The sequence below is a fragment of the Polyodon spathula genome, chromosome 11 (assembly GCF_017654505.1).
Source record: "Polyodon spathula isolate WHYD16114869_AA chromosome 11, ASM1765450v1, whole genome shotgun sequence".
Lineage (NCBI taxonomy): Eukaryota > Metazoa > Chordata > Actinopteri > Acipenseriformes > Polyodontidae > Polyodon > Polyodon spathula.
The window spans coordinates 4,204,004-4,220,703 of NC_054544.1; the positions used below are offsets into that span (position 1 = coordinate 4,204,004).

Below are 16,700 nucleotides of genomic sequence, written 5' to 3' on the forward strand. Positions count from 1 at the left end.
ATTCGAATGTGTTGTGTTGTGTTTTTTGTTTGTTTTTTGTTTTTTAATTAATAAGACTTTATAGAGGACGTTATTTTAAAGTGACTCCTGTACCGTTTCATGCAGGGGACTTTTTTTATTGAATGTGATATAAAAGAAATATCTTCACGCGTAAACTGAAGCAAATGTAAAAAAAAACTACCAATAATAAATTAATAAACGGTAATTATGCTCAGTTAGCGACACATTTAACATCACTGTTTGTCACGTTAATTGCAGTTTAGTGTTTTGTGTTTATGTTTTCCCTTACTAGTAATTAAAAAAATATATATGAATATTTAAACATATCTACCTTAATGGTGGATCTAGTAAACGTGACTTTAACTAATGTGCGTTTGCCTTCAAGACCCTGGGTTCATGCTTTTTAAAAAAGTGCAGTCTGTCACATGCGACGTGAAAATAATAATTAATTGCATTTTCGAAATTCGCGGTAGTCTATTTAAAAAATAAAAATTAAACACGCACAAACAATAATCCGTTTGTACTCCTGCGATCAGTACTTGGTGAATACCAGCGCCCAGCGCGTGTCGATACCCGTCAGAGAGCAAGCGGCGCTGCTGGAATCTTCACAGTCACGTTCATGAAATTGAAAACGAGCTTTTTAGATCAACTGAACTTCCTAATGTTCATAACATGTAGCATGAGCATACCTGTGCATGTATGTGTGTGTGTGTGAGAGAGAGAGAGAAAGGGTGAATACACAGCGATGCATGCATACACAGCAGAATCCCGACAGGAAATGCTGACCATGGTAATTTCTCTTTTCTTTAAAACAAATGCATTCCTTGTTCTCCATAAGTAATCGTGATATTATTATTAAGACACTCCATACACAAATCCCAAACCAGCGCAGACAGAACAGCGGTAAACTACAGCTAGATTGCCTGTTCGCCGCCTACACCGCTGAAAAACTAACAAACCAATAATTTAGAAGCTTTGCAGCAGCGCCACAGACCTGAATCCCTATCAGCCAATCACATCACACTCTGCCTGCACGCACCCGCAAGCCCTAGGGTCACGTGACCATAACCGGGCTGGAAACCTGCTGCTCTGGATGCGGTGAATCAGAGCAGGCGAGAGTCTGGGAAGACAGGGGGAGACGGCGGCGTTTAACTAACTTGCTGCTCGAAGCACAGACAGTTCGACTTCAAGTACAGAGAGGGTAGACTGTACATCCAGTCTCTGCATGGCGCTTTCCCGTAGAGGAACGTACAGCAAAACTTCGCCAGTCTGGATTTATTAACAGTGCATGGTTTATATGTAATACTCCCTGCCTATTTTCCTACCCACCTCGCCCCCACCCTTACCCTCGCCCCATAAACACCGCAACCCACCTACAACACCTGCCCGGGCTGGTCATCCGTGGATGGGACTCGCTGCCTTGTTTGGAAGATGCTGGTGTTACAGCGGAGGAGCACAGTACTGCTAGGACCGGAGTTGCTGCTGTTTCTTCTGCATGTCCCCGAGTTCGGTCAGCGCCGCTTTTATTTTGGGGGGAGGCTGCTGGTTTGAAATGAAATTCTCTACATCAGCGGCGGCGATGCCGGAGCCTTATCACGGGCGGCAGCGCAGCAGGACACTGAGCCAGTGGCTTTTGAGAGCGATGGTAACGTTTGTTGCAATCTTACCTGTGCAGGAACTTGGCGCTTTCCCTACCTCCCTGAGCGATTGCCAAACCCCCACAGGGTGGAACTGTTCTGGTAAGCGGCATATGTGTAGCTTTCTTTCTTTCTTTTCTATCCTTTAAGCTATAAAGGTACTGCGCCAAAGAAGACACAGCAAGATGGGATTTGCAGTTCACCCCCTTCCAAAATGTGTGATGTGAAAGTGAAAGTGTGGATTTGCAGCACCGGGCATGTGATTGTAGGTGCTTTACTTACGACTGTGGGCTCCTGAAAACGGGGTACACACTACGCTACAATTAATAAACGAGAGTTTAGTGGTGAATGCATTCAATGCAGTTTTTAAAACAGTTTAACGCCTTCGCGGTGAGAAGTTGGAAAGGCTGTCACTCTGCTCACAGATCGAATCCTCGTTTTAGGGGATAACCCCTTCCGTAACCCCTCACCCGTGCTGCCTGTCGTTGAATTGGCCAGGCTGCTGTCAGACCCTGCAGATTCCATTGAATAGAAACACCCACATTATAAGTGCTGGTCACAAAACAGGTCGCTTTTCTTTGTAGAGAAGTTGGAGTGTAATAGTTTCAGTGTGCCACGTAGTTAGATACATACACGATGAACAGTACAGAGGGTGTCTGTGTATTATACATATTACGCTTGTTATTAATAATATATATATATATATATATATATATATATATATATATATATATATATATATATATATATATAAAATGCATAACTGCATACTTACAACAAACATATTTGAATGAACGTTCTGAATTTAGTTTTTTTTTTTTTTTTTTTGTTGATATGAATTATGATACTGTTCCAAAAATCATTTTCATTGTGCTGTATGTACTGATATAACTGTATTAATTACATGTAGCTGGAATGTATTTCCTAATTGCGTTTGTAATGAATCCACCTTTAAACGCAGAAAGCCTATATTTACAATTAATGACGAAACTGAGTGGATAGGTAGCATTGCCAAGCTTTAGAAGTACGTGACACATGCATTAGATAGCATATCAGCTGCGCAATGACGCAATGGTCCAGTACTTTCACATGCTACTTAATCATTACACTATTAGGGTTATTGCTACTGTTAGGAAAGGTTCCCCAACCCCCAGCCTATATGCGTACGTACCGTTGTCCTAACCTCCCTGCCTCCGTTGTCTGCACAGTAAAACGGATTATTTCGACTCTATAAAAAGTTACAGCAGCAGCAGCAGCAAAGCGCATCCCCGGGTGGACACCTTGTAAATCTGCAGACGGCTCCAGTCGTTATTCTGTGGCACATAAAGGCGTCGGAATCAGATACTTTTCTGTGCGCTAGCGTAACACTAGGTAGGGGTTTGCAAAATAACATTTAAAACACGGCTCTTTGTTTTTATAAAGCACTTCTCCCGTGTTAAATTGCAACATTGCAGTGGGATTCACAGTTGTTGCCCAGTTTGAATCCAAATTGTAGACAAGTGATCGCTCAGCTGCTGCACTCCGAGCTCCGGAATTCAAGCGTTACTGATAAATCCATTTTTATTAGAGGTGTAGTAAACCCACCATCGTGTTAGTTTCACACAAAAACACAATGCCTTATTTCCTGTCATTTACTACATTATTGCTACAGTCTCCTGTACACTCATCAGAACGGTATCGTGTTTGTTACAGCTGTATAATGACACAATACTAGGAAACCTTATCGTTATTGTTCTGTTATTATTAGTAGTAGTAGTGGTATTCGTAGTAGTAACCCATGTAGTCAGAAGACAGTACTATATTAATAAGATAAAAACACTGCAAGTTTAATCATTTATGTTATGTCGCCATGTATTATAATAAATAATATACACCCATAGGGTTGTAATTCTGTGTTTCTGGTGACATTGATAAAGCAGTCCAGCTAGCGCTCTTGTATGTCACCAGAAACCCTCAATAGAAATTCAGCCTTATTACGCACTTTTGGATGATGGTGTAGATTTATTATATATATATACTTTTTTTATTTAATTACATTTTATTATTATTGTCATTTTTCCTTCCAAAATTTTAAACTGCTCCTGTTCACATGCAGTGTAAAAATCCACATGAGACATGGCAGGTATCAATCATCCCATGTAGATCACAGTTCAAATACAAAACTAATTGCGCTCCTGCATCAACCAAGATGGCGGCCTGACACATTTTTTGGAAAAAAACTTTCTAAATCTTCTTCTTGAAGCGGTGAACTGATTGATCTGAAACTTTGCATATGTCATCAGCAACCAAACCTGCTTCAAGTTTGCGAAACAGAAGTTGCTGTGATAAATTTTACTATCAAAATGGCTGCCACCAAATTCGCCAAAACATGCCCCAAACATCAAACTGCTTCTGTTTGCAAACTGTTTAACCAACTAGCCCCTAACTTGGTAGGGGTCATCCTGGGGACAATGAAATTCAAATATAGCAACATTGGGTTCTTTCGTAAAGCAAGATGGCAGCCAGACCTACGTTTTGGTCTTAAATTTAAAACCGCTCCAGCTGAATACAGTTTAGTTGATTAACTCCAGGCTTGATAAGCATCATCCCTGCGTCAATACAATTCACTTTTTCAAAAATGTTGCTTGTGCGTAAAGCAAGATGGTTTCCTTTAAAAACCTTTCAAAATCTTTGGTCAAATGTAAAACTAGCTTATACCTCCTTACAAAGTGCAGATAGGTTAATGATTACTGTGGAACACATAAAGAAAACCATATGTGCTCTTTCCAAAAAATGTCCTTGTCTGCAACCATTGATTATTGTTATGGTTACTATACAACACATTTATGAACCCATATATGCTCTATTCAAAAATTACCTTTGACCTCTCCTTAAGGTTAAATGTAAAATTAGCCTTTAACTCCTTACAGTGTGTAGATAGGGTTATGGTTACTCTGGTGTTTAAAGTTATAAAGCATCGTGAGATAATGAACTAATGCAGTATTTTCAATTGGAACTGATCCATAAAACTGATCTGTTGCTGACACTTGTGCTGCAATGCTACAGCTTCCTAAAATGGTACTGAGCAAGTTATTATTGTTATTATTTATTATTATTATTATTATTATTATTATTATTATAGGTTGTGTTCATTTTTTACTTTTGGGGCGGGAGTGAATTTTGTAATTTATTGTGTAGAGTTCTGGAATTTAATCGTGCTATCGTGTTATAATGCATTGGTCATGTTCAAAAGGGTTGTACCTAAAATTAGTCGCCAGGGAATCTTATTCAGCATTTGCTGAACTGATAATACAACATGCTGTTATAGAGTGACAGCATTTTAAAATTTGCACACAAGCATCTTCACTGCGTTTTGTAATTCTGAACTGTGCAATTTATCCATACCTGTTCTGTTACGAAGACACAATATGAAAATGAGCTGAATCTGAACTTATTAACGCTTGATATAGCCTACAGTTTAGATAGCCTGTGGTTTGAGCAATTAACTTTAGGGATCAAGCGAACCATAAACACAGACTACAGTTATGTGATCAAAAGAGGAAGCCAATTGCTTGATGTGTTTTCGGAGTACATCGGAGGACCTCTAGTGCTGTGGCAACTTCCATGCAGCTGATCAAGAGGCATTTTTTTCTTTTCTTGTCTTCCATGGTGACGCTTTATAAAGACAGCGCTTTTTATATCCCACTAATTTACATCAGGATCTGATATAAATGTATTATCTAGCAATGTGATGCCCTTTGTGTCCTCTGAATCTTATCAATTTGGTCTTGGTCAAAAAACCTGAAGTATGCATGAGACCGAATGGATCTGCATCCACCGCTGTAACAATGAAGTAGCTATTGGAAAATATACATTATGCTAAGCTACTGTATTGTAGAAATAAGAATGGGCTTGTATTGTGCCTAATTGTATAAATCATGCCACTGAGGGTCTCAGCGTTATCCATGTAAGGCTATTGTTGGCATAGAGCCTCGTTAAGATTGTATGCCTGCCGACTTTTATTTAATTTTTCATTTAAATTCAAGAGAGAATCTTCTGGTTGGCTTGCTTTTCCTGTAAAGGTGCTTGATATAATTCTCTAATACACATTAGTTGCTATTACGTTTTGAAGGCTCTTCTAGTCTAGAAACAGCAGCTACATAACAAAGAGATTCATAAAAACAGATTTCGAACAATCTTTCTTAAAATAGCTCAGGAGTTGACGGTTTTATTTTTTTGTGAGTAGGGCTCATGGTGATCCCCTACTTAATCCATGACTATTGCATTGAAAAGATTATTATTATTATTATTATTATTATTATTATTATTATTATTATTATTATTATTATTATTGCCTTCATCATTCATACATGTTGTGTCTATCAGTGATTGCATGTCACTGACATTCTTGTTTCATGTTTATGAAAGGGATGCAACTTTTAATTTAAAAAAGAAAAGAAACAATGGCATACCTGTAAAGGGAGCACTGAAGCTGGCGTTCCAGCCCTGTTGTGTACTGAGCAGTAAATTATGTGGCTTCTGCACAAAGGAAAGTAAATTGACCATCCGAGTCAATTAATCTTATAAACAGAGGGCTTAGAAGCGGACAAATACAAACCGAATTAGAATAAAAAAAAAAATAGTGTGGCATTCAGTGCTCATCCAGTTCCTTCAGGTAGTAGCTTATATAAATGATGAGCCACAATGTTACATTTGGTTTGCAGAACTAGGATACATTCAAGAGAGGATACCATGGACCGTATTTTCAAAGGGTTTCCTCCATTCTTTAAGTCTTATTTTTATTTTTATTTTTTTTTAAGAATACATTATGTTTGTGTTACAAAGTTAAAAGCCAAAAACCTTTGGAGTCCTTAAGAGAACCTGCAATATATATCTCAGTTATTTGGTTCTAGTCCAGTAAAATTAAGAGGTGTTTTATCTGTAAACACTTTGAAAATATGGTCCCACAGGTTATATGTGTCTGCCATGGTAGTGTATACACTTGTGGCACCCCTGCAGTATATCCACTTATGGTTACCTCAGTATCTTGTTGACGTGGTACCTTGGTGTTTCCAACCAGATCTGTGCTGCCCTGGTTACTTTTGATACCTTGGATATCAGTTTGCTGAACTGCCTAATGCAAACATTTTAATGAGCTGTGTGAAAAACGTGACCCTTTTCCAAAAAAATACTGATGTATTTTTCAATTGTTGCGTTGGTCGGAGTTTAAATCTTTCACCATGTTATTAACAAATATTAACACAGGAGGCCATGTGGTCCAGTGGTTAAAGGACGGGATTGTAACCAGGAGGTACCTGGTTCAAATCCCAGCTCAACTTATTGTGTGACTCCAAGCAAGTCACTTAACCTCCTTGTGCTCTGTCTTTCAGGTGAGAAGTTGTTGTAAGTGACTCTGCAACTGATGCATAGTTCACACACGCTACTCTTGTATCCTGTAAAGTGCTTTGTGATCCACTATGAAAGGTGCTATGTAAAAATAAAGATTATTATTATTAATAATAATTTTCCATTACACTCAAGAAAGTGGAACAAAAGTTATGTTAATACGAGTTCATTCAGATACCGTAGTCATTATCCATCTCAACACTATACTGAGATAAGCGTAAAGATATACTTTGTAGAGTTTTCCTAATATTTAATTTGCTACCTGTTCAATATTTTATTGTGTGTGTTCAGTATGGTAATAGGTTATGGCTTACCTTGCTTGATAACTATTCAAACAAAAAATGTTTCTGAAAAGACCCTTCAAGGCTGCTTGTGGGGAATTGAAGCAGGAAAACATATCAGCGCTGTGCTGTGCTAAGTCATTGGGAGTCTTTTCAGAAGCACGATTGCTGGTATATTGAATAAGCTTAGCAAATAGTCACCTAATTGAGAAAATGAAAATGAATTGAATGGAGTCAGGGCAGTTCTGATGTGGTCTTCACAAACACTGCAGAAAGGGAACCTGCTCTCAGTTTAGACCTCTCTGTGACCCTGCTCCTTTTTCTTTTTGTGTTTGAGGTTTTGATGAACGGGATAATGACCTGTTCCTCTGCGACACGAATACGTGCAAGTTCGACGGAGAATGTTTGCAGATTGGAGATACTGTAACGTGTGTCTGTGAGTTCAAGGTAAGAAGAATCATTAATTTTGCTTCTCTGGCAGTGCTACTTTTGTTTAGCTTTACATTGACACTGGTTGTCATGGTATTAGTAACTACACTGAATAATAATTTCCAGGATCTCCGCCAAGTATTTAAGGATATCCTGTTTACTTTATATGTAATTATTTGAATTTATTCATCATCATTGTATTGAAAGTACTGTATATTCAGGTCTTGAAAAAACATCACATGTGCAGATCCATTGTAAACACATTAGATTTTGGCACACATTTATTGGACAGTGATTCTCCTACACCATTCTGACAGTCACATTGTGCTTGCATCTAAAGCACTTTGTGATGGTGGTGCACTATAAAAGGTGCTATATGTTGACTGATTGATAACTCCAGTTCCTAAGGCTTGTATTCTTATATAAATCAGATCTCAAGTGCTAAGCAGAGTTTGGCCTGATAAGTGCTGTTTTTGGATGGGAGATCAGGTGCTGCAGTGGATTAACTTGTGCTGGAGGGTCCTCATAGAGGCCGCTGGCAGGAATTAGGGCAGCTGTAGTAATGGACAGGGCTTCTATTGAGAATGTGGCTTAGCAGTAGGACAGGGAGTCACTGGAGACAAAAGATAAACAAGCTATCTGTTGACTAATGCTGCCAGGGAGGGTGTTTGTTCTGCACTAGAATTCAGTGATGTTGAAGTGTCACTTTTCTGTATCAGCAGCAGAGCGTGGGATTGAGAATAAAATATTCTGCAGAAAATGTGATGTGGCTGAAAGGCTTGCAGCGTGATTAGAGTCCCTGCCGAGTGTCGGTCGAGTGAGCTCAGCCCTCATGGTGGTCACCGGGAGCCAGATTTCAAAACTTTTAACCTGGATCAAAGTGATCTGGATTTTGTAATCCTATGTTTTGTGATCAAGATTACTTTTTTCAGAAAATGTCACTGCTGGATTATATTTATCCAGATAACAAATAATCACGATTAGGAAATCCAGTTTTTTGAATAGGCTTAATAGTTTTTTTGTTTTTGTTTTAGAGACTTTATTTATGACATAACCTAATTTAACAAAATAAATAAGATTGTGGTAATAATGATTAATACACAACTTTATTTTGTGTTTTATATATTTTTTTTTAACAAAATTGAAATCACTTTTAATAGTAGTGCATATGTACCGCATGCAAATAATGGTTATTTTATTTATGCATTTTATTAAGCAGAAATTAAATAACTAAATCTAAATCTTGAATAAAAATAAAACTTTTGAAAAAAGGATATTTGTTTTTAGATATCTTCGTCATCTTCCTCGTCGGTCGGGTGTCCAGCATCCCAGGCGAGCTTTAAGGAGGCTTAAGTGAAGGCACATGAGTGTGCTTTTTTTATTAAAGCTATACCGCTAAATATGTGTTTTCCTTTTTGCTTGCATTGATACAAAACTTACATATGTAAATATTATATTATAACACTCTATTTGGACATATAGTGTGTGTTTGCTATGACAATTCAAACAAAATGTCAATGTTTTATGATCATTTAAAAGCTAAATCCACCTCCGCAGTAGGATCACAATAATCCTGTTATTTTGGATCTAAGTAATCCTGATCTCCTTTTTAAAATTCTGAATAACCCAATTGCAACATTTAGTCGTGATTAAAAGAGTGATCGGATTACCAAAACGAAATCCGCATCACAGTAATCCCGATCGCATTTTGATGTTTTGAAAAAACAATTGCACAATGTAATCGAGATCAAAAGCAGAAATCTGATTGCCAAAGTTTTGAAAAACCGCCCCCTGGAGACAGGTCCTCTGATTATCCTAACAAAGATGACATAAGTCTAATGCTGCAGGGAGCCTGAATCAAATACAATCAACAACCCTATAATCTTGCTGGGCTAAAATAACCCATCACAGAGTGCGTTCAAGCTGCTAGCCTGACATGGAAAGGGTGGAGGATGATTTAATTTGTTTAACATTTATTTACCAGTTCTCATACATCGTTGGATGTTTTTGAGCTGTTCCTTTCATTTGTATTTTCTCTTCATACCATGCTGCACTGTTCATGTTTAAGCTCTGGTTTGCTTTGCTGAAGGAGTAAGTGACGCTCTAGAAAGATGGCATTGTGTCTATTCTGGAGCACCCTTTTTGAGGAAGACGAGAGCAAGAGGTGCTTCTCTGAGAGATCTGTTTAGGCTTAGCCCATTGTCACATCCCATGAATATAGCTCAACAAATATAGTGTAACTGTTCTGCAAAGACAACGGCTGGGGCTCTACAGTTACATGGTCCAATGGTGAGTTATTACAATGTTATTGCAATGTTATTGCAATGTTATTACATAGTCAGTCATCCCCTGTAATATAAAAGCAGCCAAACACTCTAATAATTCTTCTGGCACTTTCTCCTAGCCTGGACGAGATATTGACCCCTTAATAATATTACAGAACACAGACATGTTTTCGAATGTCTCTATTAGGATCTGCTACTGTTAAGATCATTAAAATAACCCCCATGGTCTTATAATAACTACTCTATTACTGCCCATGCCTTGAAATATGGAAGTCAGCTTGCTCGCGGTTTCATCATACAGAAATTATATTATTCAGTAATTCTCTACCAAGGTCAAACCATGAGGGTGATTTCTATGCGGGATTCATTTATTCTAGGCTAAAAATATACAGCCCTATTCTTAGTGCCATTATCTTAGGAGCCCTGGGTCAAATGGAGCATATTGTCTAGCACTTGTCTTCATATGTCTCCAACCACATCTTTGCTTTAGATGTCTGCTATACAGCCCTCTGGTTACTCTGGTCATTAATAGCTCTTTAATTGAAAGGTGTATTGTAATGTGAACAAGTAAAAGTGAAAAAAAGAAGAAAGAAATGCTTAGTTTCATGAGATAGACTCCAATAGCGCACTACTGTAAGCCGCCTTTTGTAACTGACCCAGAAACATAAATATGAAATATCACTGCAACGTATTTCCTTTCTCAGTAGTTTCTTAGATGTTTTATTGAAATCAGTCTGAGCTGGGGTATTTAGAAGTTCTCTTCTCAGCCAGGAAACTCAAACCTAATAAACAAGAAAAGAAGCCAGTGTTATATACTACAGATGTAACATTTTTATCCATTTCTTTTATCATTCTGTTCTTAAATTTCCATCAAAGGATTGAAGGCCAGTTCAAAATGTGTTTGAAACTTCTGAATGTACCCTTCAGCATAGCCTGTACCAAGCCAGGGTGGTGAAACTGGCTCTGTTTCTCTCCAGATACTGCTATAGCTCGTCTGAACCTAACCATGCTGCTCTGACTTGTACTGATGGAACTTGTGATGAGAATGGAAGGTTCCCATTTGACTCTCATAGCTGCTTCAGTAGATCTCAAGAATACAATCTGCTCTAGAGTGTCATGAAGATAAGATTTCAGGAAAAAAAAGATCATTCCAGAGCTTTACGAATCAGTGCAACTGAAAAGCATTTTATTTATTGTATGAGTTCAGTGCCGTCTTTAAGCTAAAATTAATGAGCTGGCAAAGCTCTTGATTTTCTTTCTATTTCATTCATACACATTGTAAGAGTATAATATAAACAGGCAACTGGAGTAAGTGAAGTCTTTCATCATCTCCACACAGGGAGGTGAAGCATGAGCCTGCACCTCTGACTCAGGAGCTCATTTTATTCCTGGAATATCCGTGTATGGTACTTATTCAGAAATATATAAAACAGGATCTGTAAAGTCAGCACCATTATTCCGGCAGAGGTTTAAAAGTGTATATTTTTCCTTTAATTGTTCTCGTAATATATTGAATGTTCTTTATTTATTACGGTGCATGAACATGTTCAAATATATAAGATATGAGGCTGACAAATTGACCTGTGTGTGTGTGTGTATATATATATATATATGTATGTGTGTGTGTGTATATATATATATATATATATATATATGTGTGTCCCACACACACACCACACCACATATACACATATATATTAATATATATACATACACACATATATATGTGTATGTGTGTGTGTGTGTGTGTGTGTGTGTGTGTGTATATATATATATATATATATATATATATATATATATATATTATATATATTATATTTAGATATATATATATATATATTTATAACTGCAGTGTAAATTTTTAGGCAAAAATTTGTAAAGAACTTAAGTTTCCATTTTTTTTTTAAATGTACACAAAAGGTTTCAAAGATTAAAAAATATTTTATTTGCAGGACGTTTTGGGCAAAAGCCCTTCAGCTGTTTAAAAAGAATAGTAAACACAGTGCTGTAAACTTGTTATTGTTCAAGATTTGTAATTATGCAAAAATTCTGTGGATGGTAGCATGATTATTAGAATAGAATGTTCATTCCCAGAGGTTTCAAAGTTCCCAGTTTGAAGATAAACTCTCGTTCCTTTTGTTTCTGAGCAACATCACACAGATGTCTTCAGCAGTGTGATCATCACTGTTGAAGTGATGGGCTACTGGAAATGCAGTGGTGTTAAATCAAATGCTTCTTAAGTGTTCTACAAACCGGTCTGCTAAATGCCTTTTAGTTTCCCCAACATACAATTTGTTACATTTCTTGCAGATAATGCAGTAGAAAGAAATTCCTTTAGAGGTACATGTAAAATGTTTATTAATGTTGAATGAAGATTTAGTGCCTCTAATCTCTGTTTCAGAATGAATGTATACAGGTATTACATCGTGCCAAAAGCTCACTGACAAATATCCTAATCATTTAAAAGAGGTAATTATTGCTAAGGTGCCACAACTAGCTGTTAATTTCATTTTCCTGGTCATGGTATGAATACTTTTGAATTCACATTTTTGGAATTTTATAAAAACAAATTGCTGAAATAAATAATTGTTGACATCTATTTCTTGTAACCTTTTTTCCTCATCCACAAAACATCACACCAAAAACAGTATAAGGATAACAATGCAATACAATCTGGGAGCAGTCTCTGCCATGGCTGGTTTTTAGCCAAGCCTGTATTGAAAAGGAGAAGTTTGCTTTGTATAAAAGCATTCGGTGAGCTGAATAGTAAAGTGCATGTAAGTGCACCCAGGCCTTGATCCAGTCCATTTGTCAGCACAGGTTGCGGGGGTGGGATTTTAAGTGTCAGGGAGGGGAGTTTAAAAGCTTCTGTGCTGTCAGATACTATTGCAGCAAGGAGCTTTAGGCTGACAGTAAAGTGTAGTAACCTGATGCCAATGATTGTTAGGCCAGAGAGCTTTACTGTGAAGGTGGAGTGTCTGGGGTCCTGTTGTTTGAAAGTGTTTGAAGCAGAGAGAGGGTGGAGCGTACAGTAACCCTGTTCCATTGAGGGTATCAGCACTGATAATGAGCCCTGAGTAGTGCAGAGCAGCCTTGGTTTGGTGTAAGTATCAGGGTCAGAGCTGAGAACAAGGCAGAGAAGTGCCTGTAAAAGCTTTACTGTGTGGTGGAGATAGAGTTGGATCAAAGAGCCTACGAGAATTAGAGGAGTGCCTTAACCATCTGCTTCTGCCAATATAGCGCTTTCAGGAGAACAGAGAGCTAGTCCCACCAGACAGACCAGGGAAACGGGACTGTTATGTAAAATTCAGCTCTGAGTAAGGCTATAATGTTTTCAAGAAAAGAAAAAAGAAGTTGCTTTCTGTTTTTAAAATTGTAATCAAATAGTTTTACGGAATATACACTGTCCTCAATTCTGAATTCAAGCTTACATATACTCAAACTGTTGTACTGTATCTCTCTCTCGCTCTTTCTCTTCCTCCTTCAGTATCTCTGGTCAGGACTATAGGATTTCTGTCTGTCTACGTGAAAATGTCAGCCATTCTCCTTCTGAAGAAAACAACAGAGATTGAGCCAAAATAACCAGCTAAGCAGCCATTGTGTCTTGTTGAAGTCAAACTCAATTAAACTGTTACTTTCTTTTCGTGGCCACTGACTAACCATAAATCATATTAAGAAGGGCAAAGAAAACATTTGTATTTTCTTTCGTAATAAAAGCAAACTGCAGAACAAAAAACATTCCTGTCTCCTGTTCTGGGAATGTTCTTGGAATCCACAGGCATTCTAAATAACAATAGCCTGGCTGCTGCTGTGTGGGTTCTGGTGTGTTGTTTTTGTATCAAGTTACATACCCTGGTATTCCTTGTAAGAGTGCCAGAGGTATTAACAGCCTCCGTGTGTAATCTGGAGCTGCAGGGAGTCAGGAGTTTCTCATGCAGATTGGCTTGGCTTGTTCAGCCCTGAGTGTGCTTGCTAAACAGCTGTTAAAGAAGCCCTCCACGGGAGACGCAACTTTGCAGAACTCCTCATCTAAGCAGCCGAACCCATATTAAAATGGACAGCGGGATACCGTGGTAAAAGCATAGCCAAGTGTTGTAAAGCATAGTAAAAGCATAGTTAACAAAATGTGGCTGTGCTTTATTTTGCATGAATAAGTGTTTAATTGATCTGCAGTTAAATGTTTATTGCGTTTCAGTTCCATGATAATTTAGACTGCACTTGCAAAACTGTGATATACTGCTGTTTCCTGCTTCAACAAACAAAGGCACAAAAGGACAGCCGTGTAAAACATTGAGTTTTAAAATGATATTTTCATCTGGTTTAATTTCCCAAAGCATGTCTGTTTAATTGCACATCAATTCAATACTTCTTTATGCCACTCAAATTAAAGTCCTAACAAAAGAGCTGAAGCACAGACTAGCTTGGTAAATATCAGATATGTGCAGTTCAGCAATGTCAATGCCATGGGTTATCCAAAGCACAATACATGCAGAGTATAACAAAAAGCTTAGGAAACAGCAATCTTACTGTGCTGGTACGAGTTTAAACATGACATGACATGAAGATCCTGATGAGATATTATCAGTCGAATATTGACAAAAGACTATTGATTCTGATTCCATGTCCTGTCTGCATCAGCATTCAATACGTTACAGCAGCAATGCAAGCTAAAAGACTATGTCTTACTGTACCATTTATTAGGTGCTTCCAACAGATCTGCACATAAAATCACTACACATGCAGTAGTGCTCTGTGGATTCCACAGGACATTGTGCTGATAGCTGAAGATACAGACTGATAAAGAGAAATTATCACATCTCATCTGCCATTTGTGGGTGGAGTATTCTTTAGAATCTGCTCAGCAGGGTGGAATTACCTCTACATCCTGTACATTGCATGTATCAGTGTTTTACAAATTGAGTTAACCCTAGTTCAATACAAGCATGTAGTGTTGAAAGTACTGGGTTACCCTACTGCTATCTAAACACCACCCTTTGCAATGGAAATGTAATACACTGCAGTGGCAATGGGAACAGAGCTAGAATGTCACTACAGTGGAAAAGCTTTCATATTGGGACATCCCTGCAGGATCAAGACGAACCAGAGTTTGCTTAAAGATCACATGTGTTACAAAGTAATCACAAACATATGCACACAGTTGTAACAGTTAATACAATAGGACCACCAGCCAAAAAAATAATTAAACTCCTTTAGAGGTACAGTAGTAAGGGTGCCAAGTTTCGTTTCATTATAAAGTTAATTCCAGACCCATGGTGCGAAAAAGCTGATTTCCCCTCTTTAGGAAGCACAACTCTTAAATAAGTGTTGTTATAATAGTCAATACTGTAGGGTTATACAGAGCATGAGCAGTGCCAAAGAAGGTGATCCAAAGATGCAGGGATTGTCTGGCAAGCTGTGGAAGCATCGTAAAACTCATCATAGCAATGCACCCCTCAGTGCCTGTTAAGCAGTATCCATGAATTGGAAAATACAACAGAAATGCTAATGTTGTAAAACTGATGAAAAACAACTTGAGCGCGTGTAGACCCACTGAAATGATCATTGTGTTATATTAAGGACTGCAGGACCCCCAGCAGAAACCCAATGAAACTTACAGGAAGGCCGTTCAGTCCCGGCAGTTAGGATTCTCCAGTCAAGCTCAAAACAGCTCCAAGCCAGGTGCAGGCTGATTTAGAGAAAGGTGATACTAACTCAATATGGGAGCAACAGTACTCCGCTCAAAATTATTTCAAAAAGTATAAAATAGCAAGAGGTAAAGTAAAAAAAAAAAAAAAAAAAAAGAAAGAAAAACTAACTTAAATGACATTTGAAGCTAATAGCTCATTAATACATTAAGCCATTATTGTAGAAAATAGAAATGAAGGATCCAAATAATGATGTATATATGATATAGGTATATGTACAAATTATATATAGATATAGATATAGATATAGATAGATTGATACACACGCAGTTGTAGTCAAAAGTTTACATACCGCAATGAAAATTTATAATTTCTAGAAAATTCTCAAACAAACAATTATATTTTTTAGCAAAAGTTTTGCTCTTGTCGATGAGGAGAAAAAAGTTACAAAAAATAGATATCTACAATTATTCAGTAATTGTTTTTCAAAACTCTAAAAATTCTAATTCAAAGGTATTCACACCCTGACAAGGAAAATGAAAATTAATAGCTAGCAATAATAATCTCTTTTAAACGATTAAGATATTTGTCAGTGAGCTTTTGGCATGATTCTTTTGTGTTTTTTGGCCATTCTTCAATGCAAAATTGAGGTTTGTTTGTTTACATGCAAGTTTTGCACAAATGAAGGCTGAATTAAACTAAAGCATCAGTTTTGTAAACAGCAGAATAGTGTTTTTTTTTAAACTTTTTGTTTAAAAAAATTGTTTGCATGTACATAGTCAACAGTTTTTTTTTGTTTTTTTTTTGGGGGGGGGGGGGGGTTAAAACTGCTTTAACGATTATAATAAATGCTGTTGAGCTTTAATTGCTTTGTGAAATAAATAGATGGCATTGTTCAATGGGGGATAGTATTCTGCAGGCTTGCAGTTGTGCCACGAACAGTGAAGTTCAAATAACCAGTACAGTAAAAATAAATAAATAAATAATAATAACCGTACGCTTTGTTTTTACGGTATTGTTGTTTGGGTGATTTGACAC

At 37.4% G+C, this 16,700-nt stretch overlaps 1 protein-coding gene across 2 annotated transcripts in view; it reads left to right on the forward strand.

The window, feature by feature from the left end:
• The first annotated feature begins 1,090 nt into the window (after positions 1-1,090).
• Positions 1,091-16,700, forward strand: part of LOC121323250 (tomoregulin-2-like) — a 62,469-nt gene continuing 46,859 nt past the window's right edge. The window contains exons 1-2 of one of the 2 annotated variants that reach the window (XM_041264196.1): positions 1,091-1,739; positions 7,641-7,750. In XM_041264196.1, the coding sequence (XP_041120130.1) occupies positions 1,496-1,739; positions 7,641-7,750 (354 nt within the window). In that variant the 5' untranslated portion in view covers positions 1,091-1,495. The remainder of the gene's footprint in view (positions 1,740-7,640; positions 7,751-16,700) is intronic. The other variant, XM_041264195.1, reaches the window with a different exon arrangement.